Source organism: Panthera leo, chromosome D4 (genome assembly GCF_018350215.1).
Source record: "Panthera leo isolate Ple1 chromosome D4, P.leo_Ple1_pat1.1, whole genome shotgun sequence".
NCBI classification, from domain to species: domain Eukaryota; kingdom Metazoa; phylum Chordata; class Mammalia; order Carnivora; family Felidae; genus Panthera; species Panthera leo.
The window spans coordinates 66,625,652-66,643,487 of NC_056691.1; the positions used below are offsets into that span (position 1 = coordinate 66,625,652).

Consider the following 17,836-nt stretch of genomic DNA (forward strand, 5'->3'; position numbering starts at 1 on the left):
TGTATATTTTTGAGAGAGAGAGAGCGTGTGTGTGTGTGTGTGAGAGAGAGAGAGAGAGAGAGAGAGAGAGAGCAAGGGAGGGGCAGAGAGAGAGAGGGAAATAGAATCTGAAGCAGGCTCCAGGCTCTGAGCTTTCAGCCCAGAGCCCAGTGCAGGGCTCGAAGTCGTGAACCATGAGATCATGACCTGAGGCGAAGTCAGATGCCTAACCAACTGAGCCACCCAGGCATCCCGGTTTTTGTGCATTTTTAATCTTTAGGTAGGTCTGATGTTTGAAGATTCAAGAGAAGCACTAAAAGAGGAATAAATAAATGAGTGAAGGTTTAGGGAGAGTGATTCTGAACTAATACTTAGTTCTGTTTGGGAATATGAAATGCTCTGATATGAGGACTGATTACCCAGGGTGCTTCATGTCTCCTGATTTCACAGGAATTTCACTCTAAATGAGGTCAACATATTGAAGACATTAGAACACTTCCTCCCATGACAGGTTAAGCATAGGTATTGGTTGCCAGTGGAATTTTTTTAAACCCTTGTTGCTGTGAAATGTTTCAGAGCTGGGTGGGCACCCATCTGTTTGAAGTATTCAAGATTATAGGAATCATGGCAGGACTGAATAGATGAGATCTAGGGACTTTTCTGAAATTTGAAAAACCAGCAGGGTCTAAGAGTCTGATCTGCTGGTGTTTGAAGCGGCATTCTTCTCAGTGCTGCCCTGTACATTTGGCAGTTATGAGATTAGTGCTTTGCTAGAGATCAAGCCAGAGCTGGCACTGAGATATCAGGCGGTTCACACCATCCCTTTTGTCTCTGCTACTGATCACTGCTTTCAGAAAATGAAGTTCCATACACATAGGATTGAGTCCACACTAATACAGCCTTGTTGGAGAAGGCACAATGGATAATTAGGGGGATATTCAGTGGAGAGAGCCCAGATATTAAAGGTGTGTTTCAATCCTAACAATGTAACTGTTTGGCAAGCTCAGTGAAACCTTGGAGTCTCGGCTTCTTTCTTCAGTGAGTGGAGAAAAATACACCTATCCTCATAGGCTTTAGGTAAGGATGAAATATAATGCAGATAAATCAACTCTTACAGTACCTGGCTCTTGGTCCTCACTTAGTGTTATCGCTCTCCCCTGCTCCCCTCATTTTATTGTTTTATAAAGAACTCCCAGGGTTTTTAGTCTAAGATAAGAGAGCTCTGGCCAAGATAAAACAAGAGGTTGTTCTAAAGATGTATCTATTTTCTCTAAAAATAAATGTAATGTAAAACACTGAGGAGCTTGTAAAACCAAGACAAAACAAAACATCACCCATGATCTCACCATGCTAACATAACAGTTACTTTTGCTGAAATATTTACTATTAGCTTTCAGAAAAAGTTTCTAATTTTTCACTGCAGCATGGTAATGGCTTATCAGACTTTACTTACAGACTGTTTTATCGGTGTATAAACCTCAATTGTAAAATGGTGGTAATAATAGTATCTGTAGTGCCCATTACCATGAGGATACAGAAAGATGGCATCTCCCATACTCTGAGTACGCACCTGACACAGCAAGTCCTCTGTAATGCTGACTGTTCTGTAGTATAGAATAGTTCTATACAGTATAGAATAAGTTCTAGATGTTCAGGGTTGGTTTCTTTTACATTTTTTAATATGCAGTGGTTTTTATTTTTCTCTTGTCGGGTCTTTCAAACTTTTTTTTATGGTTTTGCACTTGACTTTGATGCTTAGAAAGATTTTCCCCACCTCCAAGATCAAATAATTATTCTAGTGCTCTTCTCTATAGTTTTTTAGAAGTTTACTCTTTTTTTTTTTTTTTTTTGATAAGGAGGCTCCATGTCCAACGTGGGTCTTGAACTCATGACGCTGCAACCCCAATATCAAGAGTCACACATGCTCTACCAACTGAGCCAGCCAGGTGCCCTACTTTTTTAGTTTTGGGATTTAATCAGTTATCCCAGAACCAGTTAATGATTAACCTGTTCTTCCTTCTGCTGTGAAATGTCAATTTGATCATGTATTAAATTCTTACCTATCATGCTTGAGTATGTCTCAGGACTTTCTTTTCTGTACCATTGATCTGCCTATGCTTTTATCACTATGCCAATATTTAGTTACTATAGCTTCATTATATACCCCAGATGTCTTATAATACAAATCCCTCTCATTCTAATTTTTCAAAAATTTCTTGTCTAATCACCTGTTTATCTTCTGAAATTATCTTTGTAGTGTTCAATAAGATACAGTGAAATAATAATACTAATTATAATGCCAGCCAGTATTTACTGAGCACCTACAGGCACTGTGGCTCACACTTTATTGGCAGTGGCTCCCATTCAGAGATCTGTTTTGTCTAACCATTTGGCAATGGTTAACAATTAGTTAATGCCCGTTTGCATTGTTTTCCTCCTATTCTCTCTTTTGCTGTCGCTCCTGAGATCAGCATACAACTTGAAGTCAAAAGCCTTCAGCAGAGCTGGACAACACAAACTGTCTGGGCCAGTTGAGGCGTATCACGTGACTCATGGAAATGAGTGCAGCAGACAGGGTCTAAGGCAATAGAGAGTAGCGGAGACTGGTACAATAGGGAGTTCATATTCTATCCAAAGAAGGCTGTCACTTCTTAGCTCTTGTACACTTGCCAACATGAAGATTTATAGACAGTTTCTAACTCTTGCAATTTTTCAAGAGAAGCCAGAATTCTGGATGTTTGCATTTTATGTCCTGCTATTAAAATGTGTGTGTGTGTGTATGTGTGTGTTTGTGTGTGTGTGTGTGTGTGTGTGTGTGTGTGTGTGTGTGTGTATATATATATATATATATATATATATATATATATATAAAGATAAGTGAGTGGGCCAGGGCAAATAAGGTCTTTGGGCCACACAGTGTCATTTGTCCATGGGCCGCCAGTTTGTCGCAGTGCTTTAGAGAATTGGGAGGATAGCAGTAGAAAAGAGTGTTGATATGGAGGCAGAGTAGGCCAGAGTCATTTTGCAGCACAGTATGAAATCCTGTAATCCAAAGCCATGCTCCACTGCCAAACTGCATGGAAAATACAGCTGGCTTCAAAAAAGAGCTTTAGATTTTCAAAATAAGCCATTAATTATTTATAGCATAGGTGCTGGAGCTTTGCACATCAACAGAATGAACTGTGAACTGTTCTTTGTTTCTGCAGGTGCTTGTGTTAATGTGACAGTGAAGGTGATTGCATATCTCATCTAACAGAATTTACTTTAGGTAGAGAGACTGTTACAACTAGAGTCTGTTTCTTGTGGGCATTGGATTACTCAGGCCTTGCTTTACTTCGACACCACTTGGAGATAGAGCATTTAATACTGGAAAGTATCTGCTCTCTGGCCACCAAGCTTGTAAGATTATAAAGCTCTTCTCTACGTAGTATGAGTGGGAGTTGCAAAGAATATTTTTTGAGCACCTACCACCTGATACTTTACTAAGCACTTAATATATATTATTGCTTTCTCCCCACTATAAGGAAGGCTCATTTCCTCTGTCTTATAGATGAGAAAGTTGAGACTAGCATCTTGTGGCAGAGCATATGGCCTAGAGGTGGATGAAGGTTTCAAATCTAAATTTGCCTCATTCTTGCCATGATATCCCCCTGTTTCCCATATAAATACATACCGGTTTTATGTACATAAGGAAGACTAAAGTATAGATTATTACAGAGAATATGCAAACATCTTAAACTTTCATGTTTCCTGCTATAAACTAACACAAGTGATAGTTTTAAAGGCAATCAATGTAAGATTTGCATATTTTAACTCTTATTTCCCTTAAAAACTCTTAAGAATTTAGAACCAAACTAAATGAAATCTATGGTATAGATTGGACTTTGTGCCCCCTCCATTCCTTGTTCAAAATAACAAAGGGATCATTTTAATTACTTTTTCCCTTATTTAATTTATAATCCACACATAGAGTTTCACATATCTGTTCCCTTTTTCCTACCATTGTTATCTAGCTTGCCACTATTAAGTGAGTTATTATATAAAGACTTTAAATTTAAAGAGAATCTCAAGGTCCACATGTTAAGAAAGGAAAGGTGTGACAAATGTAGAAGCTATGTTCTGGGACATGTGGCCAAGCAGGCCTGGGTTACCCACACGGTGACCTTCAACCCTAACATTTTCTACCACAGCACTTTTTCACCTCATCCTGTCACACAAAAATCTTACCAGGGACCACTTGTGCTGTCATCCTTTTAAAAATCTTCCTGGGTGGTGATCACCTTTTATGTTGTTTCTGGGAATTAAATAGTCTTAAGCCTATATCCTGCCTGAGCAGATGTTGGGCACTGGCTAAATGTTAATCATTGATGGTTCTCTGTGGGCAGTTTAGCTCAAGATCAGGAGGGCTGTCAGGGAAGAGGTAGGTGGGCTTAAAAAATCTCAAGTAGTTGAGCAGAAAGTTCAGAGAACACTAATAGGGAAAGCCACAAAGAACTCAGAATTTCTTGAGAACCTTCGTGCGAATCCTTTCAGACTAGGAGGTAAAGCAGTGAAAGAAGATTTCATTGCCCTGCTGTGATCTGTAGCACAATTTTCTCCTTGAAGAGGTCACCTTGACCTTTGCATGTCACATGCAGCTCATCTTCCTGCCCCGGGAGTGGAAGAAAGAGCTTATAAAATATCCACTTAACTTTTTTTGTGAGGTTGAATACAAAGGAGTTGCACAGATCTGTAGGAATGTTGCCAAGAAGGCTAAATTTCTGTGAGCATATCCAACGCTGGAACGCAGGAGTAGAGAGAAGAAATTACTGCTGCCTCCTTCTATGTCCACAAAAAAATTAACTACTCTCAACGTAGATGGGACGTGTGGGGCCAGGTGGGGAGAGAAGAAGTGAGAAAGGAGGAATAATAATTTCTTCTGAAAATGAATGAGGGCAGCAAAACAGCTTTTATGGTTGGGTTTGGAGGTGTTAGGCCCTCTCTGAGTCAGCTGGTCTGATGATAACAAAGGACAGATTGGAAGTATGTGGATCCTCCCTTGCTTCTGTCCCTTTCAAAGAAGGTCATGTTCAAACTGGGAAGGGTAAAATAACATAATTAAGAGTGAGTTGTCGGTCCTCATTGAGGAGGCAAGTTTTAAGACAGTACCTACATGATTTAAATGGGTTTTCCAATATCCCTGATTCTAGACATTATATGCCTTCTTTTTTTTTTTTTTTTTTTTTTTTTTTGACTTCACAAAGCATCTTGTAATCAATATATAGTTAATATGGCAGGGTATTTTCCCCTGAAAACTTGTTATTAAGTAACTGGTTCATTAGTCTCTTAATCATGTCTCAGAATAAGGGAAAATAAGGTATTTTCCTTATGGGATGTTGTGTCTCAGATCACTATAGACATTTGTCACCCATTGAACTGAAGAATTATAGTGAAAGGTTGTACGTAGAGAAAGGTACCAAAAGACTAGAAATGAGAAACTGGGGTTCGTATTTCAAAAGGGATAAGAAGATGGGTTCCATAGACCGTGAACAAGGTTGATATTGATCCTGGGCAATACTCTAGAACAAGGGACGGCAAAGCTTTCTTATAAAGGACCAGGTAGTAAATATTTTTGGCTTTGTGGCCATACAGACTCTGTCACAATTGCTCAGTTCTGCCATTACAGCGTGAAAACAGCTGTGCTAAACAACACGTAAACAAATGAACATTGCTGTGTTCCATTAACACTGCTTTTTACAAAAGTAGGCAGCAGGTCAGATTTGCCAACCTCTACTTTAGAATACATTTGAATGGTTTTTTGTGTGTGTGTGTGAGTGTGTAGAGAAGTGGTCGGTCTTGGTTCTTTGAGAATAAATCGGGCCTGGGAAGTCCTCCATCATTTTTCAACAGAGTTATTGTTACATAAGATCAAAAGTGTAGTTTATTTTGAGGTCATTGAGGCATTTGGCAGAATGTTTCAAAAGAAGCTATACAGAAGATGGAGAAATGTGGACCACTGCAGTTAGATAGTTAACTCTTTGGTGCCTGCTGTCTTTTAACTGATAAGATGACCATATATGAGTGCAAGGCAGAAACGAATGCTACCAGAATAATTTAGCAGTATCATTTCTTTAAAATACTCTCTATATTAGCTTTTGAGATAAAAAGAACTGCAAACATAATGTACTATATTCTGATAATAAATTACCCCAATTTGTTTGATGGAATTATGTATATTAAAATCATAATTGTGTTTTTAAAAGAGCATCATTATTTCCTGCTGCTCCATTGCTGAAAATGTAGTGTGTCCCACTCAGTACAGTCTTCATTCCTTGGCCCTGAAATAGTCTGCATTTTTAATCAACAAATTTAATTGTACGATGGCAAATTAAATTTTTGTGACTCAAACTTCATCTTCATACCAGGTTCCTATTAACTAACAAGCATGCAGTAGGAACATTCAGAAATTAAAGGCTGTCTCTCCCAAGTTCAGTGTTTAAAGTGGGGTGGCTTCCAGTTATGGAATGAGTAAGTTCTGGAGATGAAAGTCACAGCATAGGGAAAATAGTCAATGGTATCGTAATAGTATATGGTGACAAAAGGTAGCTAACTGGTGGTGAGTATAGCATGAATTATAGACTTATGGAATCACTATATTGTATAGCTGAAACATCACGTGTCGACTATATTTAAGCTAAAAAAAAAAAACTTTATAGACAACACAGTGTAAAGCAAGCCCTTTGTGTGTAGCAGTTTTCCAACAATTTAAGTTGGCACTAGACCAAAAATTCCTCAGGACTATAAGTTTTAGCCACAAAGTCTATAAACTTTCCCTTCCTAAGATTCAGATGTATTTGATGTTATAGTACTTATTCACATTTCCCAGAAAATGCCAGCCGTCTTCTAGAATGCAGTGTAAAAAGGGTGGGGGGTGGGGAATCAGAGTCTGTGACTGGGGTCAGAGAGGACACAGAGCAGAAGCAGGTATAATGGAATAAAAGTGTGTCAGCTGGGACTCAGTACTACAAGGGACAGAAAGCTAGCTCAGTCTGGCCTAAAAGGAGAGACAAAGAAAAGGGGGGAGAGAGAGTGGGAGGAGAGGGGAGAGATATTTAGCAACGTATTCGCTTCTCTGGCTGAAAAGTCCAGCAATCTGGCTAGTTCCTAATCATGCAGACATCACGTGACAGCTGTCACCAAGTGCTAGTAATGGGTTTCTCTCTGCTCTGACCTCCATGATGTTAGCCTCACCCTCCATCACACATGGTGACCCACAGCAGTTTTGGGTTCTTCCCATCGTGTTGGCAAAACAGCCATCACAGCCCTCACATCTCGCTATCCAGGAAAGTCAGAGAGCTGCTTTGTCAGGAGTTCCATGGAAGAGAAAGGAAACTTCTTTTTCCCAGAAGCCCCAGGGAACATCTTTTACTTTCATTGGCTCTATGAGTTTATGTACCAGTTCCTGAACCAACCGTTGAGAAGGTGGGTAGAACATGCTGATTGGCTCACATCGATCAAGGCCTGCCCCCAGAGCTACAGGTAGTGTCCCTGACTCAGACTCTAAGAGAATGGGGAAGGACTGTTTTCTCAAAGGGGATTCAGGGTCCTGCTCCCAGGAAGGAGGGAGCAACAAACGGCTGTCTACCACAAGAGCTGTGAGAAGTGACAGCATGAAAGGAAACACCAAAGAGGAGATGGCAGATGTTCCGGATAAAACAGCACAGCCTCCTTATGCCTTTACATATTTGTGTAGCTTTTAAAGCATCACTAAAATGGTAATAATGCATCACTGATATTCATAGTGATGAACCTGAGACATCCAGGAAAGGTTAAATTATGTTTGATTTACTAAGACAGGGAAGAAGTTAACGGATGTTAGAAAAATCTGTGTGTGTGTTAATAAATGTCAGTGTTTTAAAAAGGACTAAAACTAAGCCAACCAAAAGCTCTTTTTACCATATCAGACTTTTTTTTTTTTTTAATGTCTTGTATTTCCTTGCACTTAATCTTAACCTGTACCTCACCAAAGCCATGGGTTCAACTGTGGACTATTTGAATAAGCCGTGTGTTCACTGTATTTGGTTTATATCTTAACGAGGTAAAATCACATTTATTAATGAAAATATTGTTTTTTGCCTTGTCCAGAATGCATACACAGCCACAGCTATCAACAGCACCAACTTCTGCACCTCCGCCAAGGACGCCTTTGTCATTCTTGTGGAGAATGCTTTACGAGTGGCTGCGATCAACACAGTGGGGGATTTCATGTTATTCCTAGGCAAGGTAAGACCAAATATGTTATCTGGGACATACAGTGAAGTTTTATATATATATATATATATATATATATATATATATATATATATATATATATATATATATTCTTTCATTTGAAAAATGTCTAGCCCATCAAAAAACTATTAAGTAAAATATGTAATATAAAGGAAGCACTTACAAAGCCCTTAATATGCATCAGGCACTGTTCTAAGTTCTTTACATGTATGGTATTCATTTAATCCTAACAATAAATTTGTAAAGGAAGTTATATTATCCTCACTTTACAGATGGGGAAACTGAGGTACAACAGTTCAGTAATTTGCACATGTTTCTCCTTACATAATTCGGTCTGTAAAGAATTCAGAAACAGCCTGCTTAGTGGTTAGGGGTACTATATCTGGAGCCTGACTGCCTGGATTTAAATCCTAGCTCTGTCACTTACTAGCTGTGTGACCTGAGGCAGGCTACATAGCCATTCTGTGCCTCAGTTTGTTCATCTATGAAACTGGACTAATAATAGAGCCAAACTCTTAGGGTTGTAAGGATTAAACTGGTTAATACATGTAGTGTACCTAACATGGTGCTTGATACATTATAAATTCTCAGTGAATGTTAGCTGTCATTGTTACTACATATAAACTCCTTTAAAACAGCTGTGAGGTGCCAGAGTGGCCAAAATGAACAAATCAGGAGACTACAGATGCTGGAGAGGATGTGGAGAAACGGGAACCCTCTTGCACTGTTGGTGGGAATGCAAATTGGTGCAGCCGCTCTGGAAAACAGTGTGGAGGTTCCTCAAAAAATTAAAAACAGACCTACCCTATGACCCAGCAATAGCACTGCTAGGAATTTACCCAAGGAATACAGGAGTACTGATGCATAGGGGCACTTGTACTGCAATGTTTATAGCAGCACTCTCAACAATAGCTAAATTATGGAAAGAGCCTAAATGTCCAACAACTGATGAATGGATAAAAAAATTGTGGTTTGGGGCGCCTGGGTGGCGCAGTCGGTTAAGCGTCCGACTTCAGCCAGGTCACGATCTCGCGGTCCGTGAGTTCGAGCCCCGCGTCAGGCTCTGGGCTGATGGCTCGGAGCCTGGAGCCTGTTTCCGATTCTGTGTCTCCCTCTCTCTCTGCCCCTCCCCCATTCATGCTCTGTCTCTCTGTCCCAAAAATAAATAAAAAAAAAAAAAAACGTTGAAAAAAAAAAAATTTAAAAAAAATTGTGGTTTATATACACAATGGAGTACTATGTGGCAATGAGAAAGAATGAAATATGGCCCTTTGTAGCAACATGGATGGAACTGGAGAGTGTTATGCTAAGTGAAATAAGCCATACAGAGAAAGACAGATACCATATGTTTTCACTCTTATGTGGATCCTGAGAAACTTAACAGAAACCCATGCGGGAGGGGAAGGAAAAAAAAAAAAGAGGTTAGAGTGGAAGAGAGCCAAAGCATAAGAGACTCTTAAAAACTGAGAACAAACTGAGGGTTGATGGGGGATGGGAGGGAGGGGAGGGTGGGTGATGGGTATTGAGGAGGGCACCTTTTGGGATGAGCACTGGGTGTTGTATGGAAACCAATTTGACAATAAACTTCATATATTGAAAAAAAAATAAAAATAAATAAAAACAGTTGTGAGGGAATGAGACTTACCTATCCTTAAAGCATCTGAAAAAAGGTATTTTTTCTATACTATTAAAATCTGCAAAATAATAAATAACAATATAATTGGATTTCTTTGTATCTGTATTTCAAACCATAAAATGCTCAGAAAATTTGAAAAATTGAGCTGAGCTGACATCACTATAATCTAATAATATCATTTTTATATATGCCCTCCCAGTGTTTTTTTTAATAGGTTTATATTTCTATGGTATAATAATTATAGCCTACATCCCAGTTTGTTCTGTCCTTCTCACTTCACATTATATCATATACATTTTTCATATTACTTTGATAATCTTCATAATTATTCATTCTCATTATTGTCAGTATTTCATCAAATGCTATTTTTTTGTTATTGTTATGTATGTATGTATGTATTTTGAGAGAAGGAGAAAGAGAGCGAGGGGAGAGGGGCAGAGAGAGAGAGAGAGAGAGAGAGAGAGAAAGAGAGAGAATCCCAAGCAGACTCCACGCTCAGTGCAGAGCCCGGCATGGAGCTTGATCTCATGACCATGAGATCATGACCTGAGCCGAAATCAAGGGGCAGATGTTTAACTGACTGAGCCACCCAGGCGCCCCCATCAGATGCTATTCCTAAACATTCTGTTACTACCAAACACTTAGGTTACTCCAGCCACTGTGTGTTGAAAGTGTTTTTGAAAAGGAAAAAATATTTGGTGTAGAGAGGCATGGAAAGCACAGTGTGGTGTTAAGTTCTCAGGCAACTGTCATCTAAAAAGAATGATAAAACTGTACACATAGTTCTTTTGGAAATTTGTAATTAAACTTACATTATGACTGTTGGATTTATTATTGTCATGTTTTTACAATAAGAGGAAATGTTTTATAGTAAGGATTTAATAAGTTAATCTGTGTCAAGGAGTATAGTGTTGATAACAGTGTTACTGTTACCAACTATTGCTATTATTTATATGCTATATGACTGATTTAGGAAGGCTTCAGATTTTTTGTCTATTGTCTATTTTATGTTTTAGATACTTGTATTTATCCCTGCTACTAAGAAGGGTGTGAAGCAACTTAAAATAAAAACATATGTACACAGAGCAATTGAAATAAAAGAGGGCGCCTGGCTGGCTCAGTCGGTTAAGCATCTGACTTTGCCTCAGGTCATGATCTCACAGTTTGTGAGTTCGAGCCCCGCATTGGGTGAGTCAAGCCCTGCTTTGGGTAAAACATGAGCCCTGGGTGAGCCCCACTTCTCTCTCTCTCTCTCTCTCTCTCTCTCTCTCTCTCTGTGCCTCGTTCGCTTGTGCCCTCTCTCTCTCTAAAATAAATAAATAAATAAATAAAAGAGAAGCCATATATCGGAATAACAGAAAACAATGTGGTAAAAAAGACAATTTTTATATCTCTTTTTTTTTTTTTTTTAACTTTTGTTGTTTTTAATTAAGTAGTCTCCACGCCCAACATGGGACTTGAACTCATGACCCTAAGATCAAGAGTCGCATGCTCTACCGCCTAAGCCAGCCAGGTTCCTCAATCTCTCTTTTCATTTCGTATTATGTCATGAGCATTTACTATTTTATTAAAAATGTTTTAAACATGGTTATACAATTGTATCATCATTTCTTTAACCAAACCTCTAATTTTCTTTTTATAGTTAAACTGTTCTCATTCTACTAATATAAAGTGTGATACAGTGAAGCCATTGTATGCAAACCCTTGCCTGTGTCAATCCTTATTTCCTGAGGCCAGAATCCTGGAAGTGGAACCAATGAGTCAGAGTACCTAATAGGTTTCTGGATGTACATTACCAAATTGCTTACCAGAAACATGAAAGTTTGAATAATACAAAACTTATAACACTGTAAGAAAATTACTTTTAAAACATAGATAGACTTTTTTTATTTGATTGATTTATTTTTTAAAGTTTATTTATTTATTTTGAGAGAAAGAGAGAGAGACAATGTGAGTTGGGGAGGGGCAGAGAGAGAATCCCAAACAGTCTCCGTGCTCTCAGCGCAGAGCCTGATGCAGGGCTTGAACTCACGAACAAAGAGATCATGACCCAAGCCGAAATCAAGAGTCGGACACTTAAACCAACTGAGCCACCTGGGTACCCCAAGATTACTTTTTAAAATTGAGATGTCCAAAAAAGAGAAAAAAATAAGAGGGGAAGAAAGTATTTTAGTTTCCAACATACTAAGATAAACATTCTTTAGTTTTCTTTTTTAAGACTGTAGTTCTGATCACAGAATACAGTAAATCTTTTAAAAAGAATTTCTCACTGCAATTAAAAGTAGCTGCTAGTATGCAGAAATGGTCCCTGATCAGATAGTTCACATAGGTAGATCAGAATAAGCATTATAAAAGATGGTGTCAGGAACAAACTATGGATAACACACAACAACTTGGATAAATCATGAGGGAATTTTGCTGAGTGAAAAACATTAACCCCAGAAAATTAAATACTGTATTATTCCATTTATATAACATTCTTATACTTTTTTTTTCAATGAAGTAAGCTCTACACCCAACGTGAGGCTTGAACTCATGGCCCTGAGGTTAAGAGTCATATGGTCTAAGTGAGCCAGGAGGTACCCCAAATTATTTTCTCTTACATACCTTTTTATTTTTTTTAATTAAGTAAGCTCTACTTCCAAAATGGGGCTTGAGCCATTTATAAACATTCTTAAAATGATAACATTATGGAAATTGGGAACAGATTTATGGTCACCCAGTTAGGGCTGGGGTTGCAGGGAGGCATAGGGGAAGTTATAAAAGGCTAAAGTGAGGGATCCTTGTTATGATGGAGATGTTCTGTACCTTGTCTGTATCAATGTCAATACTGTGGTTGTGATATTGTACTCTAGTTTGACAAGGTGTTACTGTTGAAGGGAACTGGGTAAAAGGTACATGAAATCATTCCGTGTTATTTCTTACAATGAAATGTGAATTCAAAATTGTCTCAAAATATAAAATTTAATTTTAAAAACCCTGAATTTAAAAGAAAACAGAAGAGGGGCGCCTGGGTGGCTCAGTCGGTTAAGCGTCCAACTTCACCTCAGGTCACGATCTCACGGTCCGTGAGTTCAAGCCCTGCATCGGGCTCTGGGCTGATGGCTCAGAGCCTGGAGCCTGCTTCCGGTTCTGTGTCTCCCTCTCTCTCTGCCCCTCCCCCGTTCATGCTCTGTCTCTCTCTGTCTCAAAAATAAATAAACGTTTAAAAAAATTTTAAAATAAATAAATAAATAAATAAATAAATAAATAAATAAATAAATAAAAGAAAACAGAAGACAATTCCATGGATTCCATTTCTGTGGAACCCCAGTGGTTTCATGGAATGGTAAATTAGATTTAGGAGGGATCTTATCTCCCCTAGTTTAGTGGCTTGTGATCTGTGACCACTGGCCTATTGGGTCTTCACAGGTAAGAACAGAGATTTACAAACTATTTCACCATTTTCAGGTCTCATAGATATTGCATATTTGCCCGATAAAACTATCCAAAAAAACCCACAAAATCTGAAGCTCTTCACTTCTGTGTGAAATTATTTTATCTCATTTGATAATACTTTTTCTAACATTAATTATTGGTAGTTTATTTGGCGTTGATTAATACAAAAATGATAATATGAATTATTACTTGTAGGTGCTATTTTACTGACAAAATCTTTTAAAACATGAGCTCCATGTGGAAAGGGCATCGCAAATGCACGATTTATGGTGGAAATGAAAGCAACAAACAAAGATTGCTAAGCACTGTGTTAAATGCCTTCAGAATGCTTATTTTAACAATTATGGGATGTATGTATTTTTATGTCTCTTTTAAAGGTGGAAAAACAGATTCAGAAAGGTTACATGAACTTGCTTGGAGTCACAAAACTAAGACGTATTAACTCCGTGATTCAAATCTACGTCTTTCTGATTCTAAAACTAGCACCCTTTCCTTTCTGCTTCTCACATCCTACCCTGTGTATGACTCTCTTCTATGGTGTCACCAAAAACGTGTCCTGTAGAACAGGAGCATTGAAATGTTTAAAATCATGCATCCTATTAGAAAAAATTTTTGAGCACACTTCCTAATATATTTACATTTATTAATGATATATGTACAGCTTTTACTAATATATACATGGTAAAGCATAGTATAAAAGGAAATTAAAATAAATGAGAAATATAATTTGAAGTCCCAGGTGCTCTTAAATACTCCCTTGGGTGTGTGTACCCCACCACGGAGATCACTGATCTAAGCCAGTACTTCTTCTTGTAGACTTTATCAGAATCACCTGAGGCAAATTTTATTTTATTTTATTTTACTTTATTTTATTTTATTTTATTTTACTTTATTTTATTTTATTTTATTTTTTAAAGTTTATTTATTTTGAGAGAGAGTCTATATGTGTACATGTACACACACATGAACAGGGGAGGGGCAGAAAGAGAGGGGAAGAGAGAGAATACCAAGCAGGCTCCCCACTGTCAGCGCAGAGCCCAGTTCGGGGCTCCATCTCACAAACTCACAAGCTGTGATCATGACCTGAGCTGAAATCAGAGAGTTGGATGCTTAACCAACGGAGCCACCCAGCTGCCCCCACCTGAGGAACCTTTTAAATGCATATTGCTGGGCTTCATCTTAGCTCTAACCAATTGGACTCTGGGGGTAGGGCCCTGGAATCTGTATTATTCACAAACTCCCCAAGTGATACCTAGCCCTTCTGCAGTTTGAGAACCATTAATGTATCCTCTGCTTGACACCCTTTCATTATATTTGGGAGTAATTATTACATTATTACATTCCCTTGGCTTTTGGGCTAAATATCATTAATTCTTGAAGTTGTTTCTTACTTGTTTGTTTATTTGTTTGTTTTGAGAGTGCAAGTGGGGGAGGGGCAGAGTAAGTTGGGGTGGGGGGCACAGAGGAACCGATGAAGCCTGTGATGACAGCAGAGAGCCCGATGCAGGACTCAGACTTTCAAACCATGAGGTCATGACCTAAGCCAAGTCAGCCGCTTAACCAACTGAGTCACTCAAGTGGCCCTTAAAGTTGTTTCCAATGTGACAGTATCCAACCTTCCACTTCAACAGATTTTGTCTCAACATCTAGTTTGTCGGAGCCGCACCTTTTCCCTGTAATTGACTTTAACGTTTCAAATGTGGCTTAACTTTTAGTGGTTTAGAGTGAGCATAAAGAACCTCAGTCCTTCTGTAGGACGGATGTCAAAAATTTGAAGAAGAATATAAGAAACAACTCATTCTAAAAACCAAAAAGAGTGAAAGAAAATGGATATAATTAGCTATCTGTAGAAGTCACCCCAGAAAGTAAATGACTGTAAGAGAGAATTCCTGAGTGTTTGCCACAAAAAATGGTGGAGGGTCATCTAAATATGGGCAGACCCAGATTTGCTCCCTAAAATCATCTGAAAATTTACAGGTCAATTTATAGTCTCCTTCTCAGCACTGGACCAGAAAAGGCTGCTGTGGTTCTAGAAGACTCTTTCTTTTCCTTTGTTATTTCATGCTGGATGTTAGGCCAGGTGTAGGGCTGAGCACGAGTGTATTTAGGATTCAGTATAACCCATTACTGCTTTATACCAATATCCAAGTATTTGCTGAGTTCTTACCTTGAAAGAGGGCTGGATTTGGCATCATAAGAGCATTATTTGGGTGATATCTGCCCTTCTACTCTGTGACCTTGGGCAAGTTGGCTAGCCTCTCTGAATATGTTTCCCAGTCTATAAAATGAAGGTGATAATGTTTGCCATAAACCATTCCTAGGGATTGAAAAGCTGAATCTTTTCAAGAAATTCAAGTGCTGCATGGGAGGGACCAGAGTAGGTGGTTCTTGACAATAAGCAATTTCACTATTTCTTATATTCTTCTATGATGGATATTTGTGGCAACCTCTTTCTTCACAGGTAATCCAAATCTAAACTACATGGCGACTCATATTAAATTTACCACATGTTCTCTGTGAAAAAATGCAAAACAAAGAAAAAACTCTTAGAGATGTTTGTTGCAGCATTATTTATACCAGAAAACAACATAAGTCTCCAACTGTAGGAGAATGGTCAAATTTTAAGTCACCCATAAGATGAAATTATGCGGCTAAGTATTGATGAAACATTTATAATGCTACTATAAATATTAATGAATAGCTTTTAATGATTTATTTATATAATACTATTTCATATATATATAAGTACAATACCCTGGACTGTCAATAATTTTATTCTGAGTGCAATAGTGCTATTTTCTAAAATATGCGTGCATAGGGGTGCCTGGGTGGCTCAGTCAGTTGAGTGTCCGACTTCGCCTCAGGTCATGATCTCTCACGGTCCGTGAGTTCGAGCCCTGCGTAGGGCTCTGTGCTGATAACTCAGAGCCTGGAGCCTGCTTCAGATTCTGTATCTCCCTCTCTCTCTGCCCCTCCCTCATTCTCTCTCTCTCTCTGTCTCTCTTTCTCAAAAACTAAATAAGCATTAAAATTTTTTTTTAAATAAAATATGCATGCATACATTTGTCTTAAAAATTGCCACAGGTGCTTAAATACGTGAAGTTTTAAGGAACAAGCATAACGTTTGGAAACATGACTATTTTTCATGTAAACCAGAAGTGTTTAAAAGATTATTTTTTATTTATGTGATATACATGTATATGTGTGTGTATGGGTATATATGAATTATCCTTTGTAGCTTGCAGTAGAATGAATGTATGCAGCCAGCGTTTATAATATTAAAGGGAATTTGAAGTCTGCAAATGATGAAGAAATAGTGGTTTTCTATGGTAGGATATTAAATGTGTTCTTTGTTCTCTCTGCTTCAGGTGCTGATAGTCTGCAGCACGGGTTTGGCTGGGATTATGCTGCTCAACTACCAGCAAGATTACACAGTATGGGTGCTGCCTCTGATCATCGTCTGCCTCTTTGCTTTCCTAGTCGCTCATTGCTTCCTGTCCATTTACGAAATGGTAGTGGATGTATTATTCTTGTGTTTTGCCATTGATACAAAATACAATGATGGGAGCCCTGGCAGAGAATTCTATATGGATAAAGTGCTGATGGTAAGTATTTCAAACGCCCTCTACTGCTTTAGAGGTAAACATACTAGTAAAAATATTTTGCAAAACCTTCTCCATGTTTAATTCCTGTTATATGCAGCTGAGTAATTTAGAATTAAACCTGTAGGGCTCATGAATGAGGTTAGTCTTGGGGAAATCAGGGAAGAAGGAAGGTCCTCTTGGCATGGATGAGACCATATATATACACCTAGCTAGAGCAATACCCATTAATAGTCCTGAGTTCACATTATTTCATACTGCTCCCTCCCTCTCTGCAATTAGATGGATTAGAATTGACTTGTTACAACCTGAATTTTAGTCCTTGAATTGGAACATTGGACCACTGATGTCCTAAGTGCCCTTTCTTGAAGTGGAACTCAAAGACAAAAAGTCTTTATTTCTCCGGTGGTAGCACCTGCCTATATTTTTCCGTCTACCACCTTTCCAAATAGTATTGCTGTCAGCCCCATTAGAAGTCATTATCCTAAGTATGCCAGGCCAAACTGAAAGTGTTTCGTAATGAATACAGATTAACAGACTCAGGACTGATAGATTATATACTGTTTTCCATTAGTCAAGATCTGAACTTTTACACAGATATTATATTCCGATTCTTTAGTTATCTAGCCTCTGCAGCTTCCCTGTATTAGAATCTCAATTAAAAATTTTAAAACTTTAGAAGCTATTTAAATGATTCAAATATTATTATCAATGTCAAATGCTCCCAAAATAAGGATGCTTCTTAATAATAGTACTTTGCCATTAAGCTGTGAAATATTCCTATCTGAAGAGTAGGTAATATTGAAGGGTAAACATTAGACCTTGAGATAACAAGTCCTCTTCCAGGAGCCTGGTTTATCTAGTTAAATATAAAATAAATGTGTTAATAAATAAGATAGATTTTTTTTTT

General features: G+C 38.2%; 1 protein-coding gene across 3 annotated transcripts in view; it reads left to right on the top strand.

Moving 5' to 3' along the window:
* The window catches only part of SLC44A1 (solute carrier family 44 member 1), a 201,718-nt gene that overhangs the window by 133,035 nt on the left and 50,847 nt on the right, over window positions 1-17,836 (top strand). For all 3 annotated transcript variants that reach the window (XM_042912468.1, XM_042912467.1, XM_042912466.1), the window contains exons 13-14: window positions 8,104-8,241; window positions 16,693-16,929. In XM_042912468.1, coding sequence (XP_042768402.1) covers window positions 8,104-8,241; window positions 16,693-16,929 — 375 coding nt within the window. The remainder of the gene's footprint in view (window positions 1-8,103; window positions 8,242-16,692; window positions 16,930-17,836) is intronic.